This window comes from Sphaeramia orbicularis, chromosome 21, assembly GCF_902148855.1.
Source record: "Sphaeramia orbicularis chromosome 21, fSphaOr1.1, whole genome shotgun sequence".
Classification (NCBI taxonomy): Eukaryota; Metazoa; Chordata; class Actinopteri; order Kurtiformes; family Apogonidae; genus Sphaeramia; species Sphaeramia orbicularis.
This window is the reverse complement of record NC_043977.1, coordinates 33021600-33039440: the sequence shown is the minus strand read 5'-3', so window position 1 is coordinate 33039440 and position 17841 is coordinate 33021600. Positions and strand designations below refer to the sequence as shown.

General features: G+C 35.6%; 1 protein-coding gene across 1 annotated transcript in view; it reads right to left on the bottom strand.

Moving 5' to 3' along the window:
- Positions 1–4566: 4566 nt before the first annotated feature.
- The window catches only part of LOC115412391 (immunoglobulin-like domain-containing receptor 2), a 31449-nt gene continuing 18174 nt past the window's right edge, over positions 4567–17841 (bottom strand). Inside the window, 7 exon segments of the mRNA XM_030124906.1 lie at positions 4567–5603; positions 8884–9547; positions 10888–10997; positions 10999–11090; positions 12868–12981; positions 15008–15169; positions 16187–16333. Coding sequence (XP_029980766.1) covers positions 5568–5603; positions 8884–9547; positions 10888–10997; positions 10999–11090; positions 12868–12981; positions 15008–15169; positions 16187–16333 — 1325 coding nt within the window. The 3' untranslated portion in view covers positions 4567–5567.

Below are 17841 nucleotides of genomic sequence, written 5' to 3'. Positions count from 1 at the left end.
CCATAATAAAAAAAACAGCTCTAACACCCTGGCTATTTATAAACAATTCTTTAACCCTTTCATGCATTGTGGTTCACTACAGTGGACGTCTATTCAAAGCTGTTATCTTATGTATTCATGGATTTTTTTGTTTTAGTTCCATATCGGCCAATTCAGTGGACGCACCATTGCTGTAACTTTGCTGTTCTTGATAAACCTGATCTGCACTAACATGTTTGAGTGTAAGTCAGTTCCTTGTTATTGTTATTAAACTGTAATTAACTTTTTTTTTTTTTTTTTTAAACAAAAAGGGTTTTTTTTGCATATTATCTCCATAAAGTGAGTAATAACTGATATTAGAGTATGTTAAAATGTGACAAAACATCAGATTAGCAGCATTTAAAAAATGTATTCAGAAATATATGTTTCTTTGCTTCAAAAATTAAACTCATGGTGTCCAGCTGAATGGATATTTTTGCAATTCCATGAAAAATAGATTCATAAAAATATTCAATCACAGTGTTTTTTTCATGCCTGAAGAGGAATAAAAACACTCTGGAAAAAATCTTGATTAAGGTTCCCATAATTCATGCATGAAAGGGTTCATATTGACTGAACTCTCTGTTGTATTTGTTTATTTATATTTGTTAGGTCTGTTATTTTTATTTATTTATTTACTTTTTATACTATTTTTTGTGTATTATGCTTTGTATCTTTCATTATTTTCTTAAACTTATATGTTCAAATGCTTTTTCCCTTTTGACATCTTGTTATTTGTTCAAATTTTTGTACTGTATACTTAACTGTTTTCAATAAAGTTGAAAAAACAAAAAAACAAAAAACTTAAGCGTCCCATGGTATAAAGTAGTAGCAGGTAATTTCTTGTTTTTATACTTCAATAACTTGTTTTGACTCCATAAACAGAGAACCCATAAATATTCACATTATTTACTGAAGTAGACGTGCTAATACTACGACACTTAAGTTAAAATTCTGTGTTAAAGCCTCACCAAAAGACAAACCATTTATTTTCAGAAAAATTCTGATATTATTTATCATTGTATAATATTTAGAATTATCACAATTTAACCCATAAAGAGTGCTCAGTTTGTGTCAGTTCCCATGTTTTTTTCTCTTTTTAACCTTTCTTAAGTGATTTTTCACCATTTATCATAACATTATCCTCTCCATTTTGCATTTTTCCAGTGAAAATCAGATATTTTCCTATATTTATTTTACTAATCATGTAGTTTAATCATCATGCAGATTGCATTTGAGGTTTATCATACAAAAAATGGAGAAAACGTGAGAAATAGTGACTTTTTCTGTAAAATATATCATTGGCTTAACACAAACCAAGTGTCTCCATTCACTGTCATTGATCCAACTCCATGGGTTTTACTGGTGAATCAATGTTGTTGAAGATGATGGTGTTTCCACGGTAACTACAGAGCCTCTGAATGTCCAAATGGGTCATATCTGATGACCATGAAAAGATAACAAACTGTAGTCCATTTTGCACGAATTATTTACATGTGTTGGTAGGATTAGTGGCTCTAAGGTTATGAAATATGTTCAGTAGATGCTTTTGGTCAGTGGTGTATATTTAGGTCTTTATGAGTTAGGTGTAAAATATAAGGCTCCAAAAAAATTAAAACAACAAAACACTGAAACATTTGAGGGGAGTTTTAAGTGAGAATGTAAACAAAATAAGCCCTATGACACAAGAAAAATATCACAACAAATATAACAATTATGATATAGAAATATGTCATATTCATGCATTCATTTCATCATTCGTAATCCTCAAGACAGTAACAAGAAATATATCATAATTATCATTTTACAGCCAAACCCATGTTTTATTTTATTGCTGCATTAATGTGTATGCTATATTTTACTTCTGTAGATTAATAACTTGATGAAGATCAGTCTACTCCAGTGAATCATATTCTATAAGAATCTTGTAAAAAATAAACTTAAATTATTGAAGTCAATGGAAAAAAATCCAAGATTTGCAAAGGTAAATCATTGTTTGTGAAATATTAAGTAAATCTAACTAAATCTAACTTTACTGTTAGACTAAATCTCCTAAAAATATTAGATGTATTAGATGTCACCACAACCATGTATCTGACATTACATGATTGTCTGAATCCAAAAGGGCTTTTACAGAGTTTATTCTAGAAATTTTAATGTCAAACCAGTAGGAAACACTTCATCCTTATCAGAAACAACAAGGAGAGGAAAGGCTGTCTGGAAAGTAACAAAAGCTGGAGAGGAAAACAGTTCCATATTTACCCCTGAGATGTAAATGGAAACACCATATGATCTCAGATTTTAATTAAAGTAAAGTACCATATTGTCTAAATGACTTAAAAAATACATGGTTCCAAATTGGACCCATAACCAGAATTTAGTGAGAACTACTGAAAACTCAAGAATCTGCAATTTTAGCATTAAAAAAAAATCATTGGAAAAAAAAACCTAACTAAACATGTCACCTTTTCTTGGGCTTTTACTAAAATTTCCGGGGTAGAAGAGCTTGTAATTGTTCAAAAGGTAAAAGATGAAAAGTTCACAGTTTGATGTAAATGTTAACATGCAAAACAAGTGAAGTGTTTCCATTTGCTTGGCACAGTTTTTCTTTTTTCTATTTTTTGGTAAACAGTGTGAGTTCAAAGTTCACTCTCAGATGAATCATGTTGACTGAGTGTCGCAGCTCTTTGTGTGGACGTGTTTACATCTGTTGACACAAAATGAGCTGAACTCGAGTAGGTCTCTCAGCTCAGTGAAGTGGTCTTGAAATTACGTGAAAAACACTGTGTGGATGAAAAGACTCAACGTGACAGTTTTATCAACTGGATTCAGAGTACATTAAATATTTATAAAGACTGTTTGGAGATTCATTGTGTTCTTCTGTTTAATTTTTGTTATTTTTGTGTCGTTTATATTGAACCTTTATTTAACTTGTGCAGTTTGACGAGGAAACAACACTGTATCCATACCTTTTTTAAATCTAATATTCACATTATACTAATATTCTTAATTAAACTAAAGTGTTCTGTATCATTCAAAAAAGTATGTGAAATAAACTAAAAATTTTAGAAAACTTGAATAAAGTCTACACTGCAAACACAGCTCTAATAGAAATAAGCCAGAAAAAAAGTCTACATTTTATAGAAAGTTTTGTTTATTACAAGCAAATAAACACTGTTGTATGTTCACTTAAAAGGAGTTTTCTGTTTTCTTGATAACGCTGATTTAAAGTGTTTTTACTTTAAGAATTTGCACTTTAGTTAATATGTTGAAGTAGTGACGTTAGTGATTGAAGTGATTTTAAGAATCTTAGAAAACTAACTAGCAAAAATTGTTCAGAATGAGACAGGATTTCTTCAAAGACATACTAAAAATAAGCAAACTTGTCATAAATTAAAGTACCAGAGGCATTCTTATTTTCACCATTTTATTGAAACACTTGGAGCTGATCTTGCTTCTTTAGTGGAATTTCATGCAAACCATTGTTGTATCTTGTTTCTTGTGAATTCAGCTCAATATAAGCTAAAATACCTTATCAAGAAAAAAGTTAAGATATATTTCCTTAAGATAAGATAAGATAACTTTTCTAAGTAAAAAATGTGCTTGTCAGGGATAGGTTTCTTTTTAAGGCAAAAACCAAGAAATTTCCAGAAACAAAGCTTTTTTTTTTTACTGTCTTGAAAATCCTTTTTTTTGTTCTCAATAGAACCACTGAAAAATATTGGAACAATATTGTATTTTAAAAAGGGAAGCTGTGCAGTTGTCCAAGCTCACTCTAAAAATAATAAAGATAATCATCTTTCTCTTTGTAGACTGTGGAAACCATCATTTTATTGTGTTACCATTAAATATAGCGCAATATGAGCTGAAATACCTTGCATGTTTTCTTAATATGAGCCCACATTTCTAATAAAAACATGTTTTACAAGGTTATTTTTCTTATTCTTAAGTATGACTCATGCAATTAAACTGATTATGTAGTGGACAAACCTACTTGCACATAATTTTCTTTAATTTTTTGCTTTATATTTGCTTTAAAAAAATCATAAAAACATAAATATTAATAAAATGAACAGTTAACTTTAAAAATAACATGTTGGTGTACACATTTTTAAATGTGAATATGTGTCATGTGTAATAATTAATATTTTTCATGGATGTTAAATGTACTGGTGACTACATAATACTATCCGAAACATTTACTTGAAAAGTGCAAACGGTTAAGAGGAAGCAAATTCCATATTTGTTGTCAGAGAAAAAGTGCAGAAAATATATAACTGTAATTAAAGTATAAATATAATTTTTATGTTTTGAGATTATGATTTGGTATCTGTCCCATCCACACTGTAAAATGTTTAATATAACTGCTCTAATTCTTTACTTGGCTGATAATGTTTTCTGATTATATTGAGTTCTGTTCAATGGCTGACTGTTTATTTACTATCATTGTGTATATTTGATAAGCTGCGATAAAAAAAACAGACTTTGTCCAAAGTACACACAAATTATCACACTGTCAAACACAACAACCACTCAAAGATCAGAATCTATGACGAACAATAGCACTTTATTTTTTTTATATCAAAATCCAACGTATAAAAACAATGAAAATGCAAATATATTCAAACAAAGGCCAGTTTGTGTCACCAAACAGAGACATTAAAAAAGGTGCAAACTGAAGAGATAAACCCAATAACAGATTTATCAAAAACAACTACAATGTTAAGATAAACGTCTTTAATGTTGACTTCCCCTGATTCAAGTCTGGTTTTATTCGATAATAACAAACGTGTGCACGGACAAAGATTTACTACAACAGAAAAGTCCAAGATATCTGTTAAAACTATGGGTGAATTTATTAATCTACTCTTTAAAGTATAATAAATCCATCTTGGACCTTTATAATGTAACATGTGGAAGTGCACACATTACCTATGTAGCAATACACTTAACATCTGGGCACTTTTTCATCACTTTCAGGTGAATTCATTCATTGAGAAAAGTAATAATCCAGGTTAAATCTATGAAAACAAAACAAAAAAAGATACAAAAATGCATATGTGTGTTCTCTCTCAGTCGTAATATGTAAAATGAAAAAGTAATTAAAGAGTGCAATTAAAATCTGCAGAACAAATTCAATGTATTTAACATACAGTACAATATCAACAACAGGCAAAGACAAAAATACAAAGTGGGACCTGAGAAGCACGAAGGAACAATGTAAGACTGTTCTGAAATTGGCAGATAGAACACAATGTCTTGGCACTGATAAAAGTCACTCCAATGGAACCAGAGGCAGGTGTACTGCAGGTAAATAAACATGCATAAAAACAGGTTAAATTCATGCGCATGCAAACAACCACAAACTGTCCTGGACTGGACCAATCAGCTGCATGTGCTGCTCGGTGCATGTTCATTTCTCAGTGTTTTCCACGTGTTTGCTGTTATTTCAGTGAGGCAGTGAAGGTGTAACTGTTACAGCAGCTCCTCCTGCGTGGAAACAGGACGGTTAAAATGAATGGACCGGCGGCGCTGTCTGGGAAACCCACTCACACTATGAGAGAGTCCCTGCTCAGTGCAGTGCTCTGTTAAGGAAATACATCAAGAGGCCACACATTAGGGACTGAGTGCATTCACGCTGACGCTCAGTGAGTCCGTCCTGAAGCCTGAGGCATCACAGTTGGATCACATTCACAGAAAATCAAGCAGCTCAAGCCGTGTTAGTAGTGACTGCAGCAGCGATTCCAGTGGAAGCAGATTGTAAGCGTGTGAATTCATTAATTCAGGGTTAATTTGTGAAAAAAAAATGCTACAGGTTTAATCATGTAAAACAGGATTATAATAATACAGTGTTAAGACTCTGTAATCATATATGTACATAGACATAGACAGTTGTTGCACAAATCCACAAATACTGACAAATGTTTAGAAAAGTCTGGTGTTATTCCATATTTTGTTACTGTCAACAAATCTGAGACAAAAACAACATTTTGTTCAGTCAAAATCTATGTTTGTTATTTTGAGATTGATGTGGACTACGGCTACGTCACACTGCAGGTCTTCATGCTCATATCAGATTTTTTGCTGAAATCCAATTTTTTTTGTGTGGTTGTTCTCATTATAATAGATCAGATTAATGTGTAAACAGTCTACGATCCTGAAGTGACCAGGATGCACAGCTGAACACATAGGCCACCTTTGGACTGCAGCAAATGTAACCCAAATACAATGTTTTGCCTGTATGTGACCTGTATCTGATCTGTTAAAGACAGTTTGAACAACACAAATCCGATTTTTTCAAATCCAACCCAGGTCACTTTCATATGTGGTCCTAAATCCAATACGTATCTGATATTTTGCAATGAAACTTCAGTCTGAACAGCCAGGTCGCATTTATCTGACCTTTACGTCACTGAAATGTGACGTCACAACTCTGCATCCCAGGAGGAGGAGGGCAGGAAAAACAACAACAGCCATGGCACTGTGTGCCTGTGTGGTCACGTATTACATCAGGACCTCTTTTGCACATGCGGGTCACTTCAGGGTCACATTTAGTTCATAATCAGAACTGACAGAAGTCACATTTAATGTGTGATCTGAATGAGCAGACAAAAAAATCAGATTTCCCCCAAAAATCTGAATTGTGCATTAAGATCTGCTGTCTGAACGTAGCCATAATGTCAGGAAGTAGATATGGATGTGGCCAGGTCCCGCCTCCTCCGGCGCAGAATTGTGACATCTGTTACATTTCAGTATCAAAAAAGTCAAATGAAACATGACCATTCAGACTGAAGTCACATTGCAAAACATCAGATATGTTTCTGCTTAGGACCACATATGAAAGTGGCCTCAGTCTGATGTGAAAAAAAAAAATCACATTCGTACTGTTCAAACTGTTATGGAAAAGTCAGATTTGCCTGCAGTGTGCAGATAAATGTTGAAATGTATCTGTCGCACAAATCTGTGGGAGCAGTTGTGAAAAACATGGGTGACTGATGCTACTTCAAACCACTCAGTTCAGTTCACTCCAGCAGAAAACTTTACTTTCAGGGTAAATTTCACATTTTTAATTCAGTGTGACTTATTTAGTGACATCTAGTGGTGAAGTTGCAGATTACAACATTGTACCTCATTAAAGCAGACACTTATTACCTCCACCAAGGAGGTTATGTTTTTGCCAGGGTTTGTTTGTTTGTCTGTCCGTTAGTGTGCAACATAACTCAAAAAGTTATGGACAGATTTTGATGAAATTTTCAGGGTTTGTTGGAAATGGGATAAGGCAGAAATGATTAAATTTTGGTGGTGATCGGGGGTGGGGGGGCCCACGGGGGGGGGCCACTGATCAGCCTTGGCGGAGGTCTGCGCTCTCCGAGTGCTTCTAGTTTAGTCTATTTTTGGCTTTTTATATAAGTGAATATAAACTTCATACTCAAACATAGTAGGTGACAGTAATGCACCTTAATACTGATATAAACTGGAAAAAATAACAATAGAAAGTCTGTGTTGGGCTGCTGTAGAAACAGGGTAGACTAGTGACAACCCACACCCTCTGCAGATATAAACACCTCATTCCATGGTGACAAAAACACTGATTCTCATTTTTGTGTGATTATACACAAATGAAAACATAATAATGCACATCATATTGAATTTCTACTATTACATCCCACTAAATCAGGCTTTTAAGACACTAACAAACTGTATTTTAATGGCAAAATTCAGTTACAGCAAGATGGAAAAAATAATGACATTTAATGTGTCAGGCATTAACACTGATGGTACATTATGTTCAGGATATTTAGCTTGGACTAAATAATTTCTTTAGATTACAGTGGCCTTTCAACCTCCCCGTTCTCTCCTCATTTTACCTCCACAATATTTAACCTAAAAAAGCATTTTTCCCCCTTTTTTCTTGTCAGATGGTTTAACAGATTAAAAACATTAAAACTTACTTTTCTAAAATAGTCTATCTGTGATCTATAGTCGCAGAAAAAATTATTAGACCACCCCTTGTTTTCTTAAATTTCTTGTTCATTTTAATGCCTGGTACAACTAAAGGTACATTTGTTTGGACAAATATAATGATAAGAACAAACATAGCTCATAAGAGTTGAATTTCAGAGCTGATATCTAGCCGTTTTCCATGATTTTCTTCATAATAACCAAAATCACTTCAGTTCTTACATCAATATCTATGGCATTGTACTGACAAAAACAGTGCTTTTAGGCATTCCATGTTTTCTTTTCTGTCTGTTTTAGTCACATGATACACACAGGAGTTAGTACTTGATTGCATAACCATTGTTTTTGATGATTTTTAATGGTCTAATAATTTTTTCCGCGACTATGAGTAAAATTGAGACTGTTCTAACACACCTTTATGAAACTGACCCCTTTCATTGAAAATAAAAGATCATTTAAAGCAGCTAAACATATATAGTTCACACTGTTTTAAGGGGCAGGAGTTTCTTATTTGGATTCACCTGAGAACATAGTGTATATTATATGTCACCGTCTTAAATCTCTTTAGACCAGATAAGTAACTTTCTGAAAACAACACTTTAAACACTACTATTTATAGTAAATGTGCCCCAGCAGGAGTGGACACTAGATGTGTTTATGTGACTAATTTTAGCAGAAGCCCAGTATTGACTTATTTTTTAAGTGTCTTTTATAATTATTTGGCAGAATCAGTTCATGTTCATATTTGGTCTTTTCATTCGTTTGTTGACAATATGAAATATGCTGAATATCACCAACCTGTTGTTATATCTTTCGTGTAACAGGATTTAGAGGTTTTATTTCCTGAAGGGCTGAAGAAGAAGAGGAAGAGGAAGGTCCTTGTTTCTGTTACAAGTAACTCACCAGGTTCCGGTTCCTGTCCCGGTCCTCTCGGCCCTGTATTGTATGGGACAACCCCTGCTGGGGCCGGGTGTAACTGAAGGGCCTCGAGGCCGGCTCGGTGGTCCTGTAGCGCTCTGTTCTGGGGGGTTCTGCGGTGCGGTACCGGTCTGTGGGCGGCTCAGCCCTGCGGTACCGCTCCGCCTCCAGCTCAGAGTACGGAGGCAGAGGGTCATCCTCTTCGGGTCGGTTGCTAGGCGACCGGCTGTAGTAGCTGTCACTGCCTTTGCCTCTGGAGCTGCCTTTGGATGGAGTGTCACTGTCCTCGTCCACCCTCCCGGCCCCCCTGTCCCCTCCCCGCCCCCTGGCCTTGTTCTCCAGGACACTGTTGAGGTAGGCGTCGTCATATCCTCTGTTATGGGCCGGTCGACTCGGCCGGTCGCTGTCCCATGTGTCCCTTCTCTTCTGTGGTAAAGGTGAAGGGCTCCGGCGGCCCCACCCGTACTCCTCGTCTCTGTAGAAATGCCTGGGGGGGCTGTAATCCCGCTCATATGTACGGTCTGGAGGGTCAGGTCGACGCCCGCGGGAGCCGTAGGACCGGGCGAATTCCTCCAGCTCATCCAGGGAGCCGGTCCGGCCCCTTCTGCCTAAAGTTTTTCTTTGCAGATGTTCTGATCGAGGGTTCCACCTACAGCAGAAAATCAGAGAACACATGCAGTGACTATGTTTTTAACCACTGTGCTGTAACAACAATCTTCATGCAAAAATGTAAAATTCTTCCAAGCTGCATTAATTTAGGGGTTTAGGGGAGGCAGAAACGGACTGAAATAGTCTGTGACATAAATGATGTGTAAGGTCATGGAGGGGAGATGCTGCATATTCAGTGCAATCAATAACATTCATCCTACTATGTAATACACGTTCTGTGTCCCATTGATGTTGCAGCACAGGAGGGCGTTTATATGGATTTTCCTCAGCCTTCACAGGCTTAATCGCTGCCAAACTTGCCAAATGAATAGAAACATTACCTGACTATCTACTAGGCACAATTTTATGTCTGTATTCAAATGTTGTGAGGTATGCTGGGCGATTTTAACCTCTCTCTACTTTGAATTCTTCATCCCTGCCGCCATACTCCATTTTCGGAAGTGGTTATGCTGCCATTCATGAAATTTCCACTGCTGGCAGACGATGCTACAATGTGAAGGCTGCATTTACAATAATGTACAGGCACTTTTCACACACAATGGCACCACGGGTACAATGCCGCTAGTAATTTCAATTTCTCATTTTTTTTCAGTGTGTTTAATTTTTCCTGATGTTGCAGTCACTTTACCAAAACTGATGAGATTTTAAGTCGAAAACCATTTTTATAAAGTATTCTCTGATGTTAAACATAGTGCAGTGTTAAGACAACACATAGGTCAGTTTATGTGGAAAATCACATGTACCAAATAATGACCACACCTCATGAACATCTTATTTAAGGAAAACTGTAAGAATTTAGTGATGTATCTTAATCTCATGAGCACCACAAATACAGCTACTACATGATATGAAAATCTAACAGCAATAAGATGTTTCAGTCCAAGTGGACAAAACGACACCTTGCTTTTTATTATTAAGGAAAATTAGGTACAAAAACATATTTAAAATTTTTTCAACTGAAATGAAAATTAAAAACAATTCTTTATAAAAAGAAAAAAAAACATCTTAAACTTTATTGTGTTTTTAGAATTTACTAAAATAAACTAGAATCTTTGTTCATTTCAATACATTTATTTCACACCAAGAATTCTGGGTGAATAAGAAACACATCTCCAAAAGTTTAGCAAGAGCAAAAGTCATGACACAGTGCTAGAGTCTGATTTGGAATGACTCTGAATATTACACAACACTTTCTGACCTGATTCTAACCTGACAAATAACACATATTACAAAAAAAAGACTTAAACTAACCATGACTCTTACAGTACAAACAGACAACAAAAACAAAGTGTGAAACTGAAATGAGAATGTGGGAGTTACCTGTTGTCCAGTTCATCATCTGAGTGGGCGCCTCTGTCCCTCTGTCTCGGCCTTCGACTCCGGCCGGGCGGAGCTCTCAGCGTTGACTGGTCATCGATGTCTGCGATGGGCAGGGAGCGCCTTCATCTGCACCGTCTGATAGGTGTGTCTGAAATCTGTGTTTCCTCCATCGTGAAGGGAGCTCAGCTCTGAGAGGCTACCGGCTGTAGGTCAGACACAGATCGCTGTAGAGACTGATCTCATCATAGAAATGACCACAGACATCCCACCAAGATGTTTAGGATCAAAACATCTTCTAATGCATTTCTGATTGAACCCTGACTGAACAGGAGCTGACTGTGAATTACATCTAAAGCATTAACCCATAAAGACCCAGTGCTACTTTATGTCAGTTCCCAAATTAATCTTTCTCTGATTTTAACCTTTGTTAAATGATTTATCATCATTTATTATAATATTATCTTCTGTGTTTTTCATTTTTCCAGTGAAAATCAGGTATTTTCCTATATTTAATTCAATGATCATGTAGATTTGTATAAAAAGCTCAGGGTTATTATATCAGACACAGAAAACTGAAGAAAAAGTGACGTTTCAGCAAAATATATCATTAAGTGAACATAAATAAAGTGTCTCCATCCACTATTATTGATCAAACTCCATGGGTTTTACTGGTGAATCAATGCTGTAGAAGATGACGGTGTTTCCACATTCACTACGGAGCCTCTGAACGTCCAAATGGGTCATATGTGATGACCATGAAAAGATGACAAACTATATTTTACATCAATTATTGTCATGTATTGATGGGGTTAGTGGATCAACAAATATTAGACATGTTAGATCAGTAGATGTTTTTGGCCACCAATGCATATTTGGGTCTTTATGGATTAAAAAAGGAATGTGGTGTACTTCTTCACACTTATTTCACCATTTGCAGCAAAGGCTAATCTAATTTTCTCATCTGTTACATCCTGTTGATCTGTCAATAACTGAAAAACAAAACCTCCCATCTGAAAAATACATAAACCTGAAAAAACTTGCTGTTTTTGCAGAATGATGATGAAACACATTAAATAATTTACACTTTTTGGATTATATTACTTTTTACAAATGGCAGTCTGCAAGAAAACAGTATGATTTTTAAAATTCTCTCCCATTTTTCAGATGGGAGGTTTTGTTCTTTGGTCATCACTGTGTCCCTCATCTTCTCTTTCCTCTTCTCATTCTGTGTTTGTATATTCCTCACTTCCTATCCTCCCATCCAAAATACGAGAGGATGAGGCAAGCCGTGAAGAGAGACATCTCGCTTTGAAACTGTTGAATTTCAGTTAAATATGACATGAGGTAAAGCTGTATCATCTCTGTACTATTTATTCTATGATGTGCAGCTGAAGAAAACGGATACATTGACTTTTAATTGAACTCACAGCAGTTTACCCATTTGACTATCTTAAATAAATAATACAACCTACTGAATGAATAAGCACACTTTTATTTTTAGAGTTAGGAACTGTATATTCTAGACTATCATGCCACTTTTATATGATTTGTGAAACAACAGGGGATAAACCTGTGTGTCCTCATAACTCCTCTATCAGGCCTCCTTTTCCGTGGTGCATTTTTGTCACTGAGACTCTAAGATCAGTTTGGAGAATGGAAAAGAATTTTTTTTTCTATGTAAATACTACATGAGTAGTGTTAGAATTGAAGAGTGGTCTTTGAAGGTAACAGCAGTTTTTCTTTTTATAATTTGTACTTCCGTCTTTTCTCTACCTGGTGTTTCAGAACTTGCTTTTTTTCATCCACTTTGAGTCAAAAGCCTCTGTAACCAAAATCTCTACAGAAACCGTGAGGTGTTACGAAAGCATTCCAGGGATTACATGGAAACTACAACTAATGACTTTACACAAACCATGCACAATGGACGCACACACTCTGCCACACAGATTACACAAAGTGGCCTAATCTGTGCAGGCTTACGTTGCAGTGCAGCCATCTTGGCAGAGGGAAGCTGAGCCAGCTCCTTCTCTATGTAGTACAAGATTTTCATTGAGTCCTGGTCTGGACTGGCTTTCAGTCGGTAACCACTGCGCACTGTGGATGTGGGCAGACGTACACACACACAAACACACAAACAGACACTTAATCATGCAAGGACGCACAAAGATACACTTGGGTTTGAACATACAAAACTCAACACACATTAATGACAGAGTAAACACACAAACATGCACGTGGCTGATGGACATGTACATCACTTCTACAGTTTCTATTTAGGTTAGAGTCTGATATGAGGATGTTAAATGACAAATGAAACAAGGATTAGTGAAGTCAGAGCGGCTGAAGGAAAACAACATAATTACTAACGTATTTGTGTCTCACCTCATGGCTGAATATGTAAAGTATGCAGACCATTCACAGAGCAGCAGTTGTAACATTACACTTCTACTACAATCACTGAAACTGACTGCACCAGGCGTGACAACAACACATGAATGATGGGGATGCAGAATAAAGATGTATGGTGCAAATGTAAACAATAAGCAAGACTTTACATTTTTAATGCACAGTGTTGGCCCTTTTAGAGAGAAAAGGTTCATAAATAGAGCTGCAACAATCCAACAGTTGTTAACTATTGAATCAATCACCAAACCATTTAATAATTAATCACTTTGAGTATCACTCTAGACTGTTGCCTCTGTGACCTGGCCCCGGATAAGTGGTAGAAGATGGATGGATGGATGGATCACTTTGAGTATTTTTAAGGAAAAAATATTAAAATTTTTCAAAATCCAGCTGCTTAAATTACTATAGTTTCTGGTTTCTTTACTTGTCTGACAGTAAACTGAAAATCATTTATTTAAGTGAGAGACTTAAGCATGTAACTGACACTATCTGATTTTTTATTGAGCACAAAACTAATGAATTAAATAACTGAGAAAACAAATGGCACACGTTATGACCCTGGGTCATAATTTGTCTATTTATATGTGTCTGTATATGTGTTTTCTGTTTAGTGTGTGTGTTCTCCCCCATCTTGTAGGTGTGCTGTGCCCTTTTTGTGTCTGTTTGTTGCAGGAAGTGGATTGGTGGAACAAGATTGCCCGGCCCCTTTAAAAATGGCCCTTGAGCTTCCGTCCTCCCTCTCTTGCCTCCTGCCAGCTCCCAACCCCGTGTTCTGTGTGTGACAGTCAGTCTTCGTGGGCTCGAGTGATAATTTGAATGTATATCATTGTAAATAGTTTTTGTAAACTGAACCTTTTTCTGGTAGGGGAGGTCGGCTCTTTTGTTTTTCCCATTTTCTCCTGTTCTTTGGTTGGGGAGTTTAGGTAAGTTTTCTGTATTTTATTTCTTGCATTTATTTTTGATTAGGTAATTTGGTGTGAACTCCCAAGAAGACATTTTGTTTGTTGTTTTAGCCGCACCCTCCCCTAACCCTCCTTTAGTTGCTTTAAAAGAATAAATATTGTGAATTTTAGTTTGTGACTGACGTGTGTGCTTGGGAGCTGGGAGGGGACAAAAGTGAGCATTTTATGTTCGCCCTGGTGAACCCCTAGGCCGGGGCGTAACACACATTACTGACATTTACATTAACAATAATTCATAGCTTTAGTCAATGAATATTCTCAATTTCTGTTAAATCAAATGGAAACTGGAAATTACTCTTAACCCTGATAATATTTATTTTCCTAATATCAGTTAGCTGCAGTAATAATAATTTATTGCTTTAGTCAATGAATATTCTCCATTTCTTTCTTAAATCAAATGGAAACTGGAAATCACTCTTAACCCTGACAATATTTATTTTCCTAGTATCAGTTAGCTGCAGTAAATTATGTTTTTGTGAAAGGTTAGTTTGTAAATGTAAACGATTTAATAATTCAATTGTGCGTGGCTCCTGAACTACAATGAGTTTGACACCCCTGCTCTAGTCGGTTGATGTTCACAGCATTGTCACAACAGAAGTTCACTGTTGTGTTTTCATGGAGACTTAAACAACACAACCCTACATGTGCGCTGCAGGTGTTACCAGTAAAAAGACAAATCCACTCCATAAACGGTCCACATGCCTTATGTGTTCGGTGTAGCCAGAGTTACGAACTGTTGCAGTCAGACTCACCTCCAGCCAGATTATTATTCACCGATGGGATGGAGGTGATCTTGGGTTCCCCCAGTGTTGAGGGGGCCAGTGGGACCACAGAAGGCACACCAGGAATATAGTAGGGATACACAGGAACCTGAGCAGACTGACCGGACTTCGCCATCTTCCCTGCTTCATACACTGATATGGAAACAAAAAACAAACCTTTAACGTGCAGTGGCCACTGTTTATGGAGCAAGAACATGCAAATTTAAGTAAATAAAGGAGGCTTTTAAAGTATTCACGTCCTTTTAGAATGAATGGATTAGTATATTTTATCTGTTTCTGTTTCATCTGTATCTGTAGTTAAATAAAAGTACAAAAAACACATTGAAAATACTTCACTATGAGTAAAGATTTTGACATTACTTAACATGAAGTAAGCATCATCAACTATATGTCCTTAAAATATAAAAAGAAAACAGTTATTATGCAGTAAATTTATAATTTTCCTGCTCAAATGTATCATGTTCCTGCTGCATTAACATGAAAGCTGCATTTTCCTGCTGTACATGTTTAAGTATGAGCTCATTTGAACTATTTTATAACCTGTTGGATGTTTAGTCCACAATAATCATAATATTCATCCTGTGGGAACCATGTATCTCCAAAAAGTCAACTTTACGCAAGCTCAGAAAAACATGCCTGTTTTCAGTTTTGTGCCAATGCATCTTCTACCAAATCCCAGATGGATAAAGATGGTTGAGTTTATTAAGAACACATCATCCTTCAACATATTTGAAAAACATTCCGTTTTCATTGGAAGGAGATGAAAAACTGCAGCTAAACCTGTCGACAAATGTGGAGTAAAAAGTACATTTGCCTATTGTTTATTTGTAATTTTTTTGTTTTTGTTTTTGTTTACAACAGTTGTAATAGTGCAGGTGCCTTTGTTAGTCAGGCACAGGTCTACATACTTGGTATAATTGTGTGTATATTTACAAGTGTATGTTTGTACATGAATATATAAAAGTCAATAAATATATTGTTAAAAAAAAAGTGCATTTGCCTCTGAGATAGTCAAGTAAATGTATAAAGTTACACAAAATCAGAATACTCAAGTGGAGTCCTAACACATCAAATTGTACTTAAGTATGCTTGAGTAAAAGTACTACACTCCAGCCCTTTTTAAGGTGACTTGTGTAGTGTTTTACTCACAGTGTCGTGGGCAGCAGCAGGTGTTAGGACAGCAGCAGCAGCTGACGTAGCAGCAGCAGGAATGAGGACAGCACTGGCACCAGCAGATCCCCAACAGCACCAGGAACAAGACACTGCCCAGGACTACAGATCCCACAAATGCCCACTCTGAAACATGAACACAGACACACATTTATAGATACCGTTAACATCAGAATCACCTCCCAGCTCCAATAAAATCCATCTGATTCAGCATTTAAAGAGCTGATGAAAAAAAGAATCACTGCATTTTAACCCTTTCATGCATGACTTGTGAGAACCTTAGTTAAGATTTTTTTCTTCAGTGTTTTTATTCCTCCTTAGGCATGAAAAGAAACAATGTGATCAAGTTTTTTTTTTTTTTTCTATGGAGTTACAAAAATATCCATGCATTTAATTTTTGAAAAAAAGAAATGTGTGAAACCCAATATCAGAAAGTGATATGCAAACAATGAAATAAAAACATTTTTAATGCTGCTAATCTGATGTCTTCTCACATTTTAACATATTCTAATGCTAGTAATTACTCACTTAATGGAGATAATATGCGAAAAAAAACCTTCTTGTCTAACAAATAACAATTGATTTACACTAAAACATGTTACTGCAGATCAGGTTTATCAAGAACAGCAAAGTTACAGTAATGGTATGAATGTCAGTGTATGAGATGATGCGTAAGTGTCCACTGTGTTGGCTGATATGAAACTAAAACAACAAAACCCATGAATATACAAGAGAACAGCTGGAAAATAACTGTCCACTGGAGTGACTAATGCATGAAAGGGTTAATGAGACATGAGAAGTAAAGTAGAAATAGTAAAAATAAAATAGTAACTTTAGCTGTTTTTTGAAGTTTGTCCTTCATTACACATTATATTACTATGAATATACGACTGCTGTTATCATGAAATATAAGTTATCCTTCAAAATGCGGCTGATGTTTCTCGATTCTTCTGAACCTTTATATTGTTACGTAACACATAAAAAAAAAAACAAAGAGCAAAACTGAAACTAGATTAGACAAAAATAAAAAGACAAGTTTCAAACAAGAATTGAATCAAAATGATGATGAATAATGCAACAAACTAAAATGGAGAAAAACTGCAGATAAAATCAGCTCTGTTTATGTTTCCTGTCACTTGTAATGATTCGTACAAATGTAACAATAAACAAGACTTTTAATGCATTTGTAATGCACAGTGTGTGTCTGTTTTACAGAGAAAAGGCTCATAAATAGAGCTGCAACCTTCCATCAGTTGTCTACGATGAAATTAATCATCAACTATTTTGATAAATCACTTTAAGTATTTTTGAAAGAAAAAATAGGACTTTGTAAACCCATCTTCTTAAATAAGTATAGTTTCAGGTTTCTTTAATCATCTGGTGGAAAACTAAAAATATTTCATTTAAATGCGCCACTTAAGCTCATAACTGACATTTTTCACCATTTCCGGATATTTTATCAGGCAAAACCGAGAAAACAAATCGTATATTATTCAACAAAAACAAGATGATTTTGTATAATATGGGACCTTTAATAATTAGCATTTTTTTAACCCTATTTCTTTTTTAATCATCTTTTTCAGTTTCTATAAATCTGTCTTTAAAAACAACTAAAAACACTCAAATAAAAACAG